Genomic DNA, 18530 nt, shown 5'->3' with positions numbered 1-18530 from the left:
GCTTTTGCTACTTTTAAAAGTAAGTTGGTATGAGGGTTGTGTCGTCATGTTTTGGGTATTTGCACGAGGTGAAGATACGCCATTTTGTCAATGGAAAATTTCTTACTTCCATTGAGAATGAGGTGTCACGTGACTCTGCTCGGCCGGTCGGCCATGTTGGTAGGAGACGCTATTGGTTGCCAGGGGCTACACCATCAGAATTTAACGGAGGCGCGCCTATGTATTCCAGATATCTTCCCGCATTTGTAATTTCGGCAGGACAGAGACGAATACAAAAAAAAGAAAGAAAGTAAAGCAATGCAGAATGATAAGGCAAAAGAAAAGGGACCTTACAGGGACAAGCTTATTACAATTACAAAGAAGCGGTATTTGGAGAAGCTCTTGAGCATCCAAAATATTGATCCTTACGAGCTCCCTGCAGCAGAACGGCACAGAGAGCTGGACCAGTTACCTCCGTGCACATATATGGACATAGTCAATTATTTTGTCTTTGGTGTAAGTTACTACATACAAGTTAAGACTTGTTTTGTAAACAGTAGATTAAGGAGATGTTCAATGTGCACAAACATTTCCAATGTTTTCATGTATGCTAAAGCTTATGTTTAGGTATTTAGTTGTCATTGTATTTTAGCCCAACGACACATTTATTTCTCAATGTCTGGACTTCTTGGGAGCTGAAAAATTAGCTATTGGAATTACTTATTATATGTACCACAAACAGTGCTTTTTGTCTGCTCATTAAAGGAAAAAAATAATTGAATTAGCTTAAATTTGTTTTTGTTTTTTTTTAAATGCTTATTCACGCGGAGTTCAAAGTTAAGTTTACGCCAAATATAATCTGGTGTTTAGTACAATGTGTCGTCTCCTTGTGAGGTCAGACGCCTGCTCTCCCTGATGCTGCATCCATTTAGGAAACCTAAAAAAGTGTATTTTGTTATTCCTATGTTTCTTAAACGTATTATGTGAGGTACTGGTACAGTTCATCACACAGCAGTGATTTCCAGGCATGTTCTTGCAATTTTGCACTATTTAAACTTACTGATTTAGGAACGCACGCATACACTGTAAACGAATGGAGAGAATGTTGTTTTCACGCTAGCATTTTGCCAACATGGCGGATAGGGGCGGGGCTCTGTACTATGACGGCTACTCCTCATTCTTTATAGCCTAAGAATGAATTCAGTTTGTAAACTCGATTGAAGCACGTTTTGATAATTAATTATATCAAATCAAAACTCAATGATAATAGAGAGAACAATAACTTCATTGTTCATAGGGTGTGTTGAAGATGAAACATTGTTTTTGAAAATTTGATAAACAGCTAATGAAGTTTCAGAGCGAGTAGGGTTAGATAAAGAAGACAACATGACAAGGAAAAGAGTAGAATTTGCATGGATGGGTTATGTTTCAGGGGCATTTTTCTGCATAAATAGTATTAGGATGGAACATTAAATGTGTACTTGTATCACGTTCCCTATAGTATTGGACATTAATTACTAGTATGTCAATTTTTGTTTTTATTAAAGTGAGTGTATTATTCATAATTCACATTTTTTATAATGTTTGACTTTCATTTTGGTCTATATTTGTCTTCATTTCAGTGAAAGTGTTATTTCTTTTGCATTATGGTAGAAATTTTGATCAATATGTTCATTTCAAAAGTTAATATGAAGGATTATGTGGTCAGTATGAAAAATGTACATGTATTTTATGTTATAATATTAGGAGTTTTGTCTCATCTAATACTGAATGTTTGTTTTTCATTTACAGTACATGTGTTCTGATTCTTCAGTAACACGGGAAGATGTGTATTTTAAAATGATCGAGAGTTTTAAAAGATGCCTGGATCTTTTGGTGAAAAAAGAGAGGCAGAAGAAGTGCCAGGAAAAGCGGGGTGACGTCCTGGCTGCAGAAATAAAAAATCTGCAGATGAAATTAGTGTCATGCCAGGAGGAGTTAGAGGTGCTTAAAAGCACAATTGCTTTTTCCATTGATGGTATGTATATGTGTAATGTTGGTTGTTATTGATGGCTTTTATTAATGTTTTTGTTGTTTTTATGGTCATTTATATTTTTGAACAACAAAATAACTACATTTCTATTTTGTAGTTGAAGACATTTTGTTTCTATGTAGGTAGGTTTTTCAAGTCAAAAAGGTGATTGTTATAAGTTTGTTATTTTATGTTTGAGCTATTTGGAGACTGGATTTAGGTGCTGTTTAGACATATCCGGATATTTTGATGAACGAAGACCTTTCCCTCTGTTTGTGCATTTCGTTTATATACAGAGTTTTTCCTCTGAAAACGAGGCATAAAAAAAACTTTGGCAAAAGTGGAGATTTTTAAAAAACTTTGTTTAGCGTTTGTGTATAAACTGGTTGAAAGAGACAAAACAGAGTTTTGGGCAATATCCGTGGTAAAATACTGACGTCCATTGTTTATTTGGCAAGCATGGGGTAGCAGCATTAATGTTTTTAAGAGCTATACTCGCTTGTGTGCTTTAGTGACCAACAAAGACGCATTAGGGCTCGGAGGGCAGCAATTGTGGAGTTTCTTTTGGCAGACAGAGCCTGACCATACCATCGCCAGCGACGGCGATTCTGGGTTAGACTCGGATGGACTGCGTATTTATGCTAATCAATGTAGACGTGTTTTTTTTTTAAACGGGGCTGTGTGCACCTTGTTATTTTTGCAAACGAAGCTTATGAAATATGCGTTTATCAAAATACCCAGGTATGTGTAAACAGCACCTTAGATGCAAATAATAGAGGATTGTCAGGGTCATTATTAGTTGGGCATCACTCATGGGCCATTTGCTGTTTAAGATTTTGAGTGAACTGTCATGATTTCAGATTTGTGAAAGTTATTTTGGTGAAATATGAAAGTAACAATGTAGGTGTTTTAATATTGTTTTTATGAGGCTGTATTGTTAAAATTGAGGATATTTGACATGTTTATAGAAGTGTCTTAGAGAATTTCACAATATTACCTTCTGATATATGGTGTAGAATATATGTGTAAATTTCATACTATCTGTTCTATAATCTTGTTTTTCATATTATTTTTTTTAGAAAAGGAGGATAAGGAAATCCAAACCGAGGTGGAGGGAGAATGTATCTCCAATTAGCTGAAGCAGTGTTTGTGTTAATTTAGTTTTTTATGTATATTTTTTATGTATAGTTATTTTGATTATTTTTTGTAAATGTTTTTGTTATTTTTTCTTTTTATTTATTTATTTAAAAGTTATAGTGTTGTGTGGTGTGTAAATAAAAAATAATATTTTTATTTCAGTTTGTGTGTCAGTGTGTTTGTTTTAAATATACAAATTTGGGTTGGAATTATTATGGAAAATAGTAATGTAATAAATATATGAGTCTAACATTTTGTATGTTTCATCTATTGGAAACTTCTTAAGTTTATGCATTGCTCCAGTCCTGTGCAGTGGGTTAAAATATAAACTATGTGGTGTAATATTCAATATGCCACATCATAGATAAATAACAGTTTTGAGTAATTTTTGTATTTGAATAAAATCATTTTCTATCAGATTTTAGAAGTTTTGGAACTCATGGTTTAACACATGGACACCTGGAAAAACACACATTTAGGAACGTCTCAAGTCGGGTTCGAACCCGCGACAAGCAATCTAACATGGTAACAAGCGCAGCTCCGGCCTGGCGACCGCCTGACCGCCGGCACCGCCGCCCCGACGTGGTCATCGACGCCGGCACGCGTCTCCCGCACCCGTCCACCGGGCGGAGCGTGCGACAAATCTCGTATTTGAATAAAATCATGTTTTATCAGATTTTATAAGTTTGCAATTCATGATTGAACACTTGGACGCCTGGTAAAACTGAAGTCATTTATAAACAACTGTCTGTTATATAAATAATTAAAGGTGATAGAGAATGGTTGAATGGGGCATTAATCCTTGTTCTGTGATGTGATATGTATCCCCAAAAAATTGGTTGGGTATGTAATGGCTCAGAACCCCCCTAAAAATTTCTCTGAAACAGCTGTTACTATGCTGGGTTTAGAATGCGTTTTTTTCCGTCGTTTCAGAGCTTATCTGGCAACTTCATTATGAAATATAAGTTTCCGTTGCTTGTTTCATAAGAATCAGAATTCGTTTTATTGCCATTGTTAGTGAACAGTGTTCACTAGTTGCGAAGGTCTAACTAGGGATTTGCTGCGGCGTAAGGTTCAAACATGTAACATAGGATAAAAAATAAAGAATAGAAAATGTATGAATATAAAATGTACAAGGTGTGTACAATAATACACAGTATCCAATATACAGAGCAACAACAGTGCAGCTTCATTAGTGCAATTTTAATGATGGTAAAGTGACTGGGGCAGGTTATGAGGTGATTATGAAGTGTTCATAAGTCCAACTGCAAGGGGGAAAAACTGTTTTTGTGACGGGAGGTTCTGGTCCGAATGGACCGAAGCCTCCTGCCCGAGGGGAGTGGTGCAAATAGTCCATGTGCAGCGTGAGAAGGGTCAGCTGTGATCCGACCTGCTCGCCCCATAGTCTTGGAGAGGTGCAGGTCATGGATAGATGGGAGGCTGCAGCCCATCACATTCTCAGCGGTGCGCACAGCTTGCTGCAGTCTGGGTCTGTTCCTGTCGGAACTGACCATGAGCTGCTCGGAACGGAGCTTTGTGAAACTGTAGTCAGTGAAATGCGCAGCGCAGCGCAAAGGAAAACTCCGCGGTTGGGGAAGCTTTTAAAAATAAATAAAAGCCATTGATTGCGAACATTGCTTTCCGGGGGAAGAATTTGTATTGATCGTAGTCCGCTTTTACAGCCTCGGAAGGTACACAAGTTCCTGTTTCTCGCCAAAGGGGCGTGTCTGAAACGGAGTGGCTGTGGACTTGGGTGCGGGGGGGGGCGCGATTGCTGAAAAAGTTACGTCACTTTTTCACAAAAATGGATAGGGGGATATATATTAAAAAGGGGAGTACTTGAAACAGAGGTTCTGACACTTGCTGGCACTTCATGAGTACTCCCCACAGCGGGGAGACTCAGGACTAACACCAAAAACGGGAAAAAGACGATTTGGATTCTCTATCCCCTCTAAGTAATGTCACAAGCTGGATTCGAACCGGCGTCATAAAATGTGATGAGGTTCAGAAACATGTGAAATATCCATTAGGCTACAGATTGTTATCGGAAACCAAGAGTGTCAAAGAGTTTATATTCATAGTTAAGTCTCGCGATGCAGCACTGTGACGTCATGTGAAACCCTCCTATAGCCTGTGTTCTGTATCACGTGATTCTTTTGGGGCTGGCCGCGCCTGCTTTAAATAGTTGGGTTTGGTCAACCGCTCTCAGTTCATGAATGTCTTGGACGTTCGTGAGCTTAAAGTTTTCAAACAGTTGAAAAACTGCTGAACGCTTTTTCTTCATTTTTCTGCAAATCTTCGATTGTTGGACTTTATCTTTCCGAGGTAAGTTTTGTTAAGTTATTTTGTTTTAATCAGTTAAGGTTGACCGTGATTCTGTTTTGATAGTTAATGCTTTGAAGTTTATTAAAAATTACTCAGTTTGAAACTATCAATCTTTTTGTAAAGAGAATATACGAAAGAATGAATTAATGTAATATTAACTGTATAAGGTAAGGGCGTTAATACTGTGTTTTTTGGGTCGCTGTCGGTGGCTTGCTGTCGGTGGCTTGCGTGCCTCGTGCTGCGTTTAATAGCATGGCTGCTAACAAAAGGCTGCAATGTAAACGAACGGGGAGAATGGCTTGTTTACGCTAGCATACTGCCAACATGGTGGATAGGGACGGGGCGCTGTACTACGACGATTTTCAATACAGTCTGTTCACTTTTCTTCGGTTGAAATTAAAAAGGATTTTGTTTTATTGATAATTGTGTAGCAAATGTAGACGGTATTTAAATTACATGCGTTTTTAAGGAGAACTCCGGTATTTTCAACATTAAGCCTCATTTCTGAGAGAAGGAAGACATGTTTGTAGTTCTCTCGCACTGGAAATGCAATACACCTAGCAGCATTTCTGGTGCGAGAGAACTACAAACATGGCCTACATCAAAAAAGCGCTGAGGGGGGTTTTAAAACATTGCAGACGACTCAGAAAAGAGGCTTAATGTTGAAAATACCAGAGTTTTCTTTTAATAAGCCGCAAAGGTGTGTTTTTTTTTCTTGTTTTTTTTTGTGCTGCTGTTTTAAAAATAAGTGACTGGTTTTGATAGATAAGCTATTTAAACTAAAGGCTGATTCATACCTCTTAAAGCTGCCGTCGGCAACCTTTATTTAGTCATATTAGTTTGAACTGTTTTGGGATTCTGGAAGTAGAATATTAAATGGGCTGTTTAGGAAAATTCCCAAATTCTGTAGCTTTCTCTAAAGCCTGTAATCATGCTTGCAAAAATCGAGCGCTCCCGGCTGTTTTTAACCAGTCACGTTAGGTTTATTATTTCTCTATTATCTGAGCAGAACAGTCACCAACCACGTGTTCCAAGCTGAGCGTGAGTCTGCCCCTAGCTTGTGTGCGCGCACACTGGTGTGAATTCACGTGCACAACCTCGTCCACAGAGGGGGAGTGACCTGAAAGTCGGAAAATTCGAAATTAAACAACTTTCAGGTCCTTCCCCCTCTGTGGACGAGTTTGTGCACGTGAGTTCACACCAGTTAGCGCGCACACACCAGGGGGCTTGCAAGGGCTTGCATTGTTTTGTTTCATGTTTGGAATGATCAATAGAGAGCAGAGGAGCTTGGTTTTATCTGTTATACTATTAAATATATATATATTAAAACTTTTATACTTGTTAAAAGTATCATGATATCATAAGTTGGAGAGTGCAGTCCTAGTTACATTTTTTTTTTCATGTTTATCCATGAGGATTGAATGTTCCTTTTCAATGGTTTTATGTATTTACTGGCTTTCACTGTGCAGAAAACTTTCAAATCATTTGCAGTCAACTTAACATTACTGCTTACTTTCATAATTAGGATAAATGGTAGTATTTGCTCTTGTAAATATATGTATTTTTAACAGATTTTAGTAGTTGTCTTTTTGTATATTGTCTTCTCATCTTTGAGACTGTGCTGTAATCCCTTATGTTTTTGTCATATTTCTCTAATGTCAATTTGCAGATGCCACGAACTAGTCGTAGATCTCAAGCTGCTCGTCGCCGTGCTGAGGCTTTGCCTGTTCAGCGCATTGGCGTACCAACGCCATCCAGTGACTTTGTTGGCCGTGAGTATCATTTATATATTATTAAAGAATGGAGAGTATTTGTATATTCTGTGTGCTAATATATATTGTTTTCAGTGATTAATATATATCTTTTCCTTTATAGGCCGCGGAACTGGGCGGCGACACAAAGCGAACGAATGGCCAATCAGCGAGCATACTGGGCGTCGTCACAAGCTGGTCATTCCGGATGGGAGCCTTGATAAGAAAGTATGAAAATTTTCATGCTATTCAAATATACAATGTAGAAATGGATTGCTTATTGTCAGTTTGCTATAATTTGTCTTTTTTTTTTTTTCCTCCCATAGCTGGTTCTTGTTATCGGGGCGTCCCATTTGCGGTCCTTGGCAGATGGCATTGTTAAAATGCAAGGAGGTTTCGTATCTTTTGCCTTTATGTCGACTCCAGGGGCTGACGCAGATCAGCTGCGCAAGGAGGTTGAGAAGGTCGTACTTCCTCGTCGTCCTGACGCTATTTGCGTTTTTGCTCCATCCAACAACCTCACGTCCAGCATCAACCACCAAGAGGCAGGACGGGCCTTTAAGTTGTACCTTGAGGCAGTTCGTGAGCACTGCACTAAGGTGTGTTATTTTATTTTCAAGTCAAGTTTATTTATATAGCGCATTTCAGACACAAGTGCAATTCAATGTGCTTCACATTAAAAAAGGAATAAGAAGAATAAACGTAACAAAAGAGAAATAAAAAAACTTAAAACACCAAGCATCAGTAGTTGATGTATTTGTAAATAAATTAATTTGATAATGCAATTCTTCCTCTAGGTGTTCTGTATCGGTATGATTCCACGCTTGACGGAATCCATGGAGAAACAGGAGCTATTCCAGCAGGAGTATCATCGTGTTTCGGCAAATCTAAGTATGGAGTAAAATAATTCTGAGTTTATTTCCAGTATTTTGATGGCAGTTGTCTTTGGTGAAAAGGATGTTTGTATAATTATACATATTTTTCTTTTCAGAGATGCCGTTTTATTCCATTGCCGAGGACTTCCCCCTAAGTCGCGTCGATCTGTGGAGTTATGATGGAGTAAGTACAATCTTATTCTGAAGTTAGAAAGTGGTGAGAATTTATATTCAATACTTATTTTACTTGTCTGTTTTGCTGATTTATATACCTTTTCATTTTGGTTTAGATTCACCTTGACGACAACAAGGGGATGCGCATCCTCAGTGATCGCATTTGGGTGTTTGCGCATCAGTTCCTGGAGCTGTCTGCACCCAAGCCACTGGCCACGAGTCAGGCAGCTGCCCCGTATAAGCCGAGGTATGTGCCACGTCTGGTTGTGAAGGGAGTGGAACGAGTCCCACGTCCACCGCCTCCAGAGTGGACAACCGTGAGATACGGCAGGAAGGTAAGGAAGCTTGTTGTTCCCAATGTATTTTTATGCAAGGATGGGATTTAAGTTGGTGTGTAATGTTCTGAAATGGCTTTTGTGTGTGCTTTTTATAGAGGAGCCATTCGGGGGAATCTGACTCTGATTCACCCAAGGAAAGGGTGGTTCCTGATAAGGTGAGTGTTTCACAACCACTTGTTGTAAAGCATTTTTAATGTGATTAGTATATTCATTATTTCAATTTATGTGTAACAGATTGCTACTCCAGTTTTGAAGGAGTGTTACATCCCTCTGAATCCTGTTCGTTTTTCACCTGAGTTGTTGGTTGCCATGGAAAAAGTTTCTCCAGTGGCAGATGTTCACACAGGCAACGAGGTAAGTTGCAGCAAAGTGTATTTAAAAACAGTCTCAGTATTGTCATTTAGAAAAGACACAGATCTGACATGTTGTTTGTGTTATAGATGAAGCCTGTGGAACGTGTCAAGAAACCAGCTGTCTTAAGGATCAGGCGTGTGAGACAGCAGGTTTGTAAAACCTTAAGCAAGTTAACTTTTCAGATCTTCAATGAGGATAATTGTTCATAATTAATTTATTTGTCTTTGTCTTTCAGGTTTCAGCCACACCGAGCGTAACTCCTGCCGCTGTTGGTGTGGGGCTTGTGTCCGTGAAGAAGAATGTAAGTGTGGTCCATATTTAGCTTTTTATTATGTTAAATATGTAAGTAATATGAAACCATAAAGTGTATTACTGAAAACACTTGGTCTAAATTATTTGGAATCTTGGTTTAAATTCAGATGAGTTAATGTAATGATTTTGTTTTATAGGTTGAGGCAACATCCAAACAGGTGGATGTCTGCGATGTGGTGCCTTCTCCCCATCCTCGGGAGGCGTTCGACTGTCCTGGGTTGGTGTCTGTCTGTCCGTCCGAGCTCGTTTCTGACCGGGAGGTTTGTATAACAACATTTTTGGTAGTAAATATAAAGAAATGAATACAAATGAAAGAAATTATGTTTTCTAATGTCATTGTAGATGCTTGAGGTGTCGGTGGATTTCGAGTGCAGCCAAACAAGAGGTCAGTGTGTTAACTCCAGTTCTTGCAGGTGTTCAGAGCGGTTCCCCCCTTCTCTTATTTTAGGAACAGTTAGTCATAGTAATCAGTCTGTTAGCAATATTTTAATGTCCAGTAGTGTTGTAGCAGCTATAAAACACCAAACTTCTCCAATTTGCACTTGGAAATCATCAGATGTCGATGCAGTTGATGCGGAAGGTCAGAAGTTGGCAGAATATCTTGATACAGAAAGACCTCAGAGAGGCACAAAGCCAGAGTTTTGCAAGTTGGTGGAGCGACAAAGTATTTTTGGTAAAAAATGGAAAGTACTAATTGGGGGTACTACATATGGTCAATTTAATTTGAATCTGGAGGAGGAATTTAGTGAGAAGTTACAGATGTATTTGTTGAGAAATGGAATGTGCATTCTTAATCTTGAGGGTTCATGTAGCTTGGTTATCCATCATGAATCTTACTTTGTCATTGTGGACTGTGGAACAAGAAATTTACAGGGGTTGGCGTCAGAAACGGGTACATCTGTAGTGGTATTTAACACTTGCTTCAATGATTTAATGATTCACATTATGAATCTTCGGAAATCATTAAATGCGACGGAGTATGGCATGTCTGCGATTTCTGTACAACAGAGTAGCTTTGGTTTAGAAGCATGTACCACAGTCACTGCTGACACGCAGGTCACAGACGAACGTCATGGTGCCAGTTCAAGTAGTCAGCAATCAGTTAGAGGATCATTCCATCAGGGCGATGATCGGTTTAAGTACGGGGGACTGCAGTGTGCAGCTGTGACTCTTGTTGCTTTAGCAAAGCACAAGATGGATAGTGTTTTTTCATGGCATTCTGACACATTAGATAATGTTGTTGTCAGAGGTGATGCCTTGTACACTTATTTGCGGGACAACAATCTGATTAGTGGTAGGAAGGAAACGCTCTGTGTTTTAGACTTGCCGAAGCAGGTTGATATTGACGGGTGTACTTTAGATGTGATGTATGGAGATTTTGTTGCTGGACATGTAGATGTTTTCCAGGGTGAGTTTATAGATTCTGGTGCGCACACTACTCTCCGTGAAGGATTGCAAAAGATGTGCGCCACATATGAAACTTGTGTTCTGACTATAAATGGAAGTACCTGCGCTCTTATCAGTCAGAATGGAAAGTATGCCGTTGTAGATTCCCATGCACGTGATTGTAATGGAATGGTAAGTGTTTCAGGGAAAAGCAACGTTTTGTATTTAAACAGCTTTGATGATGTTTTAAATTATATTGAGAGATATGCTAGGCAAAAGAGAACCAGTCCCAAGGAATTTGAAATTAGTGGTGTGCATATTGACATGCACAGAAATGAGACTTCATTTAGTCCATTTGGCAGTAATTTGTTAAAACATGTCTCCGTTCAGGAAGTCTTGTGTACAGATAAATCAAGAGGGCAAAAGAAACCTCACAGTAGTACATCTTGTAAAAAGATACAAGAAACTCATGAAGATCTTGTAACTTCAGATGTGTTTGTCACCAATGTGAGGACTAGAGCGTTAAAGTTTAATCCTCTTTCAAAAGTGGTGTCAGAAGCTGTTTGCAAACACTTGAATATAGAATGCGAGAAAGGTGAGCCATCATCTGACTTGGTTGGAGACTTGGGGATCCCATGCAAGGTGGAACCCATCGTCGGGGACGGAAACTGTTTTTTCCGGGCTATTAGTCAGGCTGTAAGTGGGACTCAGAAATGGCACAGGAAAATTAGGCTTGCTGTAGTGAAACAGTTAGAAAAGAATCCTCAAATGTATTGTACCATTTTGAGAAATGAAAATTCCTCTATAAATGAGTATATTAAAAGATCAAGGATGCAATATGTTGGATCCTGGGCAACTGAAGTGGAAATTCAAGCTGCAGCAGACTGTTTGGGTGTGAACATAGTTACATATTATATTGATAAATGGCTTGAATATAAATGTACTGCTGGTCAGTTTTCAAATCAGTGTGTGTATCTACAAAATATTCATGGTAACCATTACGAGACAGTTGTTTGTGTTAAGCAAACACAACATTGTTATGGTTATTGCAAGAAAAGGGTCTCCATTTCTCAAGGGTATAGTGTTCGAAATAAGACAACAAATGAACCTAATGTTGTTTTAGAAGGTACAAAAACTGCAAACGGTTATGTACTGGATGATAGTGTCACTATTCATAATGCTAATAAACATTTGTCATTTAATCCTGTGTGTACACATGTTTCCAAAGCTTTGTGCAACAAGTATGATATTACGTTTGTGAAACAGGACACACAAGGATCCACGGCTTCTGGGCCTTTGGGGAGTGTGTGTAAGACTGAAGAGATTGTAAAAGATGGTAACAGTTTTTTCAGAGCAGTGTCTCAAGTAATAAGCGGTTCCCAGAAGAGTCATCGCAGAGTACGACTGGCCGCTGTTTCTTATTTGGAGAAGAACAAAGAGGGTAAACGGTTGGTTGGTAAAGGATTTTCTTCTGTGTCTGACTATGTTAAGAAGTCCTGTATGAAGTATGTTGGACATGAAGCTTCTGAAATTGAAATACAGGCAACTGCAAATGCATTAGGGGTGAATTTGTATGTGCATAATGGCAAGGAATGGGTCAAATATGGGTGTACAAGTTCCATTGGTATAAATGAAGGAATATATCTAAAATGTGATTGTCATTTTGAGGTTATTACCTGTGTCTTGCAGGGTGATCAAGAGTCTTGTTATGGTTTTTGTAAAGTTAATGATGTATCAGACACACCATACAAGCGTAGAAGAAAATCAAAAAAAACAAATTGCAGTAAAGAAACAATTAGTTCAAATACTTCTCGACATTTAAAGAAGAAATTTACATTTAAAAAAGTGATGGATTACCAACATGATTTGGAGTACAAAGACAAGATTAAATTGAAAAATAAAGCAATGTATTATTCAAAAATGTCTTATAAAGAGAAAAAGATTGCAGAATTAAAAAGAAAGTATAGGGAAGCTAGGTTTTATAGAGAAAAAGTAAAGGCATTGTTGAGGATGAAGTATCAATTTGATACATTACATCAACAGAAGAAAAAGCTTCTAAGTAAAGAAAAATATAGAAATGATTTAGTGTATCAAGAGAAACGTAAGACTTTGTGGAAAAAAATGTATAAAGATGATGTACTGTTTCAAGAGAAAGTTAAGACTTTGAGTAAAGAAAAATATAAATTTAATTTAGTGCATAAAGAAAATGTAAAGGCATTGAGTAAAGAAAAATATAAATTTAATTTAGTGCATAAAGAAAATGTGAAGGCAATGAGTAAGAAGAAATTTAAGCTTAATATGCAGCACAGGCAGATATTAAAAGAGATTAGTAGAAAAAGGTATCAAGGTAACATAGAACATAAGAAAAAGGTTTTACTGCGTGTGAAATTAAACCAACAGCAACGTAAGGAAATGTTAAAAGAAATTGACTTTGTTATCAAAGAGTTTTTAGATAAGGTTAAAGATGGGCCTGATTTTGTCTGCTGTGTCTGTCATAGACTGCTGTTTAGACATCAAGTTTTAGTTTGTAAGAAAGATTTCTATTCTAAAAGTCAATCTAGTGCTATAATTGCAGCAAAATGCATTTCTGAAGATTATGTGCACAAATGTGACAATAGTTGTGCTGTGCAATGTAAATTGACAGAGTCATCCAGAGGTAAACTGATGATTTGTTATACCTGTCATTACAAGATGAGCAAAGGTGTAATGCCACCAGAAAGTGTGACCAACAATTTAAATGTGGATATTATCCCTCCACAATTAGCTTGTCTAAATAGTTTAGAACAGCATTTAATAGCTTTACATATACCATTCATGAAAATGTTGGCTTTACCCAAAGGGGGACAAAATGGTGTACATGGACCAGTGACTTGTGTTCCAGCAAATATTGTTGAAACATGTAATGTATTGCCTCGTTGTAATATGGAAGGATCTCTGCTTGCTGTAAAATTAAAGCGTAAATTAACTTACAAAGGTCATTATAAGTATCAGTTTGTTGATACTTTGCATGTACGGGAAGCACTTAAGTATTTAAAACAGTTTAACAAATATTATAAAGATATAGATTTTAATGAGAATTGGATCAATGAGTTTTGTAGAGATGAAGATGATGTAGTGGAGAAAGATGTCATTCCTGACATTTCTGAAAAAGATTTGGAGGAGACTGAGGAGCTCTTGCACGATCGACAGCAGCATTGCATGTTTCAAGATACATGTCTCATGCCTGTTGACATAGGCCAGGAAGCTTTGGATCAGTATTTGGATAACATTTTAAATGTTGCTCCTGGTGACGGTAATAATCCAGTAAAATTACTAAGTGATCCAGAAAATGAAGCCAAGTGTTTCCCTGGTTTGTTTCCATCTGGACAAAATACTTACCATGCAAACAGGTCACATCGTTTAACATTGTTTCGGTATTTTAATAACAGGCTTTTACATGCAGATGGTAGATTTTCATCCAACGTTGAATATATCTTTTATGCACAGTACATGTCTGAATTGGAACAGGTTATTTCTAATGTGTCAGTAGCATTGCGTAAAGGGCAATGTGGTAAATCCCAGAATTTGGGTGACTTGTTGAAAAATGAGGAGTCTTTGAAGAAGTTGTTGGAGTTTGATGATGGCTTTCGGTTCCTAAAACCCATTAGAGGGACTCCAGCTTTTTGGCAGTCTGCAAAACGTGACATCCTGGCCTGTGTTAAACAGCTGGGTAAGCCTACTTGGTTTGCGTCGTTTTCATCAGCAGATATGAGATGGACTAATCTTTTATATACCCTTTTGAAACAGGATGGGCGAACAGAGACGGCTGAGCAATTGGAATGGGCAGATAAATGTGAACTGTTACGTCGAAATCCTGTGACTGCTGCCAGGATGTTTGATTTTCGATGGCATGTTTTCTTAAGAGAAGTTCTCATGTCTCCTGCTAATCCCATTGGTAAAGTTGTTGACTATTACTACCGTGTTGAGTTTCAGCAACGTGGTTCCCCTCATTGTCATTGCCTTTTCTGGATTTCTGGGGCTCCAATCCTAGATCAAAACACAGATGAGGAAGTTGTGGAATTTATAGATAAGTATATAACATGCGAACTTCCATCTGAGGATGAACCATTGTTTGAAGTGGTTACATCTGTTCAGCAGCATTCAAAACGTCACTCAAAATCATGTAAAAAGAAAAATACAGTTTGTCGTTTTAACTTTCCCCGACCTGCATCTAGCAGAACATTTATTTGTCGTAGTGAAAAAGATAAGGATAAGACTTGTACATGTAATTTGGATAAAACGAGCAGGAATGTACAGTGTGCCTGTGCAAGTAAAGAGGCTATGGCTCAAAATCAGGCAAAGGATATTCTAAGTAAAGTGAAGAGTCTCCTTGCAGATGAAACTTGTCCCTATAGGACTGTTGAAGAAATTTTTCAAAGACTGGGTATAAATCAAGAAATATTTGAAAAGGTCTATAAACGAGTTAGTCGACATACACATGTGGTTTTGAAAAGAGAGATTAATGAAATTTGGATTAATCAGTATAGTCCGCCGCTGTTAAAAGCATGGAATGCTAATCTCGATATTCAATATTGTGTAGATGCATATGCTTGTTGTGTCTACATAGTTTCTTATATGTCAAAAAGTGAGAGAGAAATTGGCCTTATGCTAGGAAATGCCCAGAGAGAAGCATCCAGAGATGGCAATGTTAGTGCTAAAGAAGCGTTAAAGAAGCTTGGTAGTGTATATCTACATAATAGGGATGTCTGTGCTCAGGAAGCGGTGTATCGACTAACCAGTATGCATTTAAAGGAGTGTTCTAGGAAGGTTGTTTTTATTCCAACTGGTGACAACATTGTGAAAATGAGTTTACCTATTTCTGTTTTGAGACAGAAGGCAGCTACAAACGATCTCAGTTCAGAGGAAATGTGGATGACTGGTTTGGTCGATCGCTATAAAAATCGTCCAAAAGATGATATTTTTAACGATATGTGCATTGCAAAGTTTGCATCTGACTATCGGGTTCTGTCCAAGAATGAAAAATGTAAATCTGCTGTGAAATTAAATAATGGTTTAGGTTTTGTGGCAAAAAGAAGTCGAACACAACCATCAGTTGTTCGTTATGCGCGTTTTTCAGAGACCAAAGATCCAGAAAAATTTTATCAAAGCATAATGCAATTATTTCTGCCATATCGCGTTGATGGTGATCTGAAGCCTTCAGGTTGTGAAAGATTTGAACAATTTTATAGACTTGGTGTGGTAAAATTTATTGATGGAACCAAACATTTAGTGAAGTCCGTCGTAGATTTAAATAGAAGTGAATTTGAAGTGGAATCTTTCAACCTGGAGGCAGCAGATCAGGTGGTTGGCGATGTACTGCTTGAAAATGCATGGTGTGAGTTGTGTCCTGAAGTGGAGATGGAACGGTTGGAGGGTGTGGAAGGAATGAAACAAATAAAAGCAACGCTGAGTGATGAAAAAGAACACATCCCAGATTTAACTTCATCTTCCAAGGGAAATGCATTTGAAAGGAAGAACATGCTGAGTAGAATCGAAGGCTTAGCATTAATTAGATCTTTGAATGAAAGACAGTTTTCTGTTTTTTACCAAATCAGGCAATGGTGTTTAGACAAGGTAAATGGAAAAAATCCTGAACCGTTACACATTTTGATTACAGGAGGTGCTGGCACAGGTAAAAGTCATTTGATCAGAGCGATTGAATACGAATCAAAACGATTATTGTCACCAATGTGTCAATACCCTGACAACACACCTGTTTTATTGACTGCTCCTACAGGTATTGCTGCGTATAATTTGGAAGCAACAACAATTCACACAACATTTTCTATTGGAATTGATGTACGCTTACCGTACACTCCTTTGGGAGAAGAGAAGCTCAATTCATTACGTCTGAAATATAGTGATGTACATATTCTCATCATAGATGAAATATCAATGGTAGATCACAATTTGCTATCATATGTGCATGGTAGATTGCGGCAGATCAAACAAACGGGTAACGTAGGCTCATTTGGAAACATTAGCATAGTGGCAGTTGGAGATTTCTTCCAGTTACCTCCTGTCAAAGGCAAACCGCTGTATTCTGATGGAGTAGGCAGCAACTTGTGGTCTGATTTATTTAAAGTTGTGGAACTAACGGAAATAGTTAGGCAAAAAGATTTAGTGTTTTCCCAGCTGTTAAACCGGATGAGGACTCGTTCAAAAGAGACCCCTATGCTACCTGATGACATAAACGTTTTAAAAGTTTGTGAAACGGGTGAGGTCAGCTCAGCCTTGCATATATTTGCAACAAATGAACAAGTAAATGAGCATAATATGAAACGGTTGTTTGAGAGTTGCCCAGAATATGTGAAAATTGAGGCACAGGATTTTGTAAACGATAAAAAAACAGGCAAATTGCGGTTGTTGCAAGGGAGTCACGCCAAAGCTTTACATACCGGTTTGTCAGAGGTTCTGTTGTTGGGTAAGGGTGCACGCGTTATGCTGTGTAAAAACGTGGATGTCGGGGATGGTTTAGTTAACGGTGTTTGTGGCACTGTGACAGATATCATAATACCAGAAAAGGACAAGTTTCCTAAATTGGTTTATGTTAGATTTGATGACGATCGTGTAGGCATCCACAGAAGGAAAACATGTGTATATGGGTCTTCGGATGTGGTTGGTTCCACACCTATTGTACCTGAGGAGGAAAGAGCCACTGTTAAAGGTGGATTGCGACAACAATTTCCACTGAAATTGGCGTGGGCCTGTACGGTACACAAAGTACAAGGCTTAACTGTAGACAAAGCTGTTGTTTGTCTAAAGAAAATCTTTGCACCTGGTCAAGCTTATGTTGCTCTAAGCAGAGTTAGGAGTCTTTCAGGTTTGACCATTCAAGACTTTGATGCAAAAAGGATTTATTGTAAGGATGATATTACGGTTGCTATCCAGAGTATGACACCCCTTTTGATGTGTGGACCTACACAGTTCAGCGGATTTCACACATCTGCTTTTACTGTGTTCTTAATGAACGTCCAAAGTTTAAATCGACATGTTAAAGATTTAGCTTTTTGTACTCAGCAATGGAAACCTAAATGTATTGCTGTAACAGAAACATGGATTCTTCAACCTCAAGCTGATACGGTAAAGATTGATGGTTACAGTTTCAACAACTGTCCCCGACGTTTATCGTATGATGGTACCCAGCCATCGTTGATTGGGTTGCAAGACCAACAACATGGCGGTGTTGGCATGTATACTGCAGATGGTGTGGAATATGAAATTTTAAAGCCACCACAGGTCAATTTAGAGTGTTTAATTTATAACTTTTTGCATGTTAACATTAAAATGGTTGTAATTTATCGCTCACCACAGTATCCTCTGTCATTATTTAAAATAAATTTGGTAAAGATGCTTGACTGGCTGGAGCAATTGGCAACTGGAACAATAGCATTGATGGGAGATTTTAATGATGATATTTTAAAGTCATCAACTATCTTAAATTGTGTTAAAACCAGAGGATATGTTCAAATAGTCCAGGAAGCAACTACTGAAAGGGGTAGTTTAATAGATCACATCTATGTTAAATCAGATGTTTATGAGGGAGAAGCAGTGGTAATACCAACATATTTTAGTGATCATGAGGGAATACTGTGTGGTTTTAAGCTGATGTAGTTTTTGAAGTACAGATGGAGAGTATATTGGGGGGAAGAGTATTTTTTAAATGGTTTTTAACTCAATCCAAAACCTCCGAGCAACATAACACAGAACCAGGGAAACAACACGACACCAGAACCGGGACAGACGACAGCAAGCACTGATAAACAAGGTGGCCTCGGCCTACCATTGCACACTGTACATAAAAATCCACAAACATCCTCATGGAGCTTAACAACTCCATTGCACACAG

The 18530-nt window shown here is 38.2% G+C and overlaps 1 protein-coding gene across 1 annotated transcript; it reads left to right on the top strand.

Annotated features, from left to right (window-relative positions):
* Window positions 1-7121: 7121 nt before the first annotated feature.
* LOC142400914 (uncharacterized) lies at window positions 7122-12336 on the top strand. The gene is made up of 13 exons (XM_075486164.1): window positions 7122-7224; window positions 7328-7431; window positions 7530-7802; window positions 8001-8094; window positions 8195-8262; window positions 8369-8587; window positions 8686-8751; window positions 8825-8944; window positions 9031-9093; window positions 9180-9245; window positions 9394-9516; window positions 9599-9641; window positions 12332-12336. The coding sequence occupies exons 1-13, from the start codon at window positions 7122-7124 to the stop codon at window positions 12334-12336; spliced, it is 1347 nt and encodes a 448-aa protein (XP_075342279.1).
* The last annotated feature ends 6194 nt before the right edge of the window (window positions 12337-18530 follow it).

Source organism: Odontesthes bonariensis, chromosome 15 (assembly GCF_027942865.1).
Source record: "Odontesthes bonariensis isolate fOdoBon6 chromosome 15, fOdoBon6.hap1, whole genome shotgun sequence".
NCBI classification, from domain to species: Eukaryota; Metazoa; Chordata; class Actinopteri; order Atheriniformes; family Atherinopsidae; genus Odontesthes; species Odontesthes bonariensis.
The sequence above is the reverse complement of the archived record's forward strand: the minus strand, read 5'-3'. Positions and strand labels throughout refer to the sequence as shown.

Excerpts from the sequence above, each read along its gene's own strand:
- LOC142400914 (XM_075486164.1), top strand. The coding sequence starts at position 7,122 with ATGCCACGAACTAGTCGTAGATCTCAAGCTGCTCGTCGCCGTGCTGAG. Across the intron at positions 8,752-8,824 it reads TGGTTCCTGATAAGGTGAGT|ATTGCTACTCCAGTTTTGAA; the intron begins GTTTCACAACCA and ends TATGTGTAACAG. Across the intron at positions 9,517-9,598 it reads AGCTCGTTTCTGACCGGGAG|ATGCTTGAGGTGTCGGTGGA; the intron begins GTTTGTATAACA and ends ATGTCATTGTAG.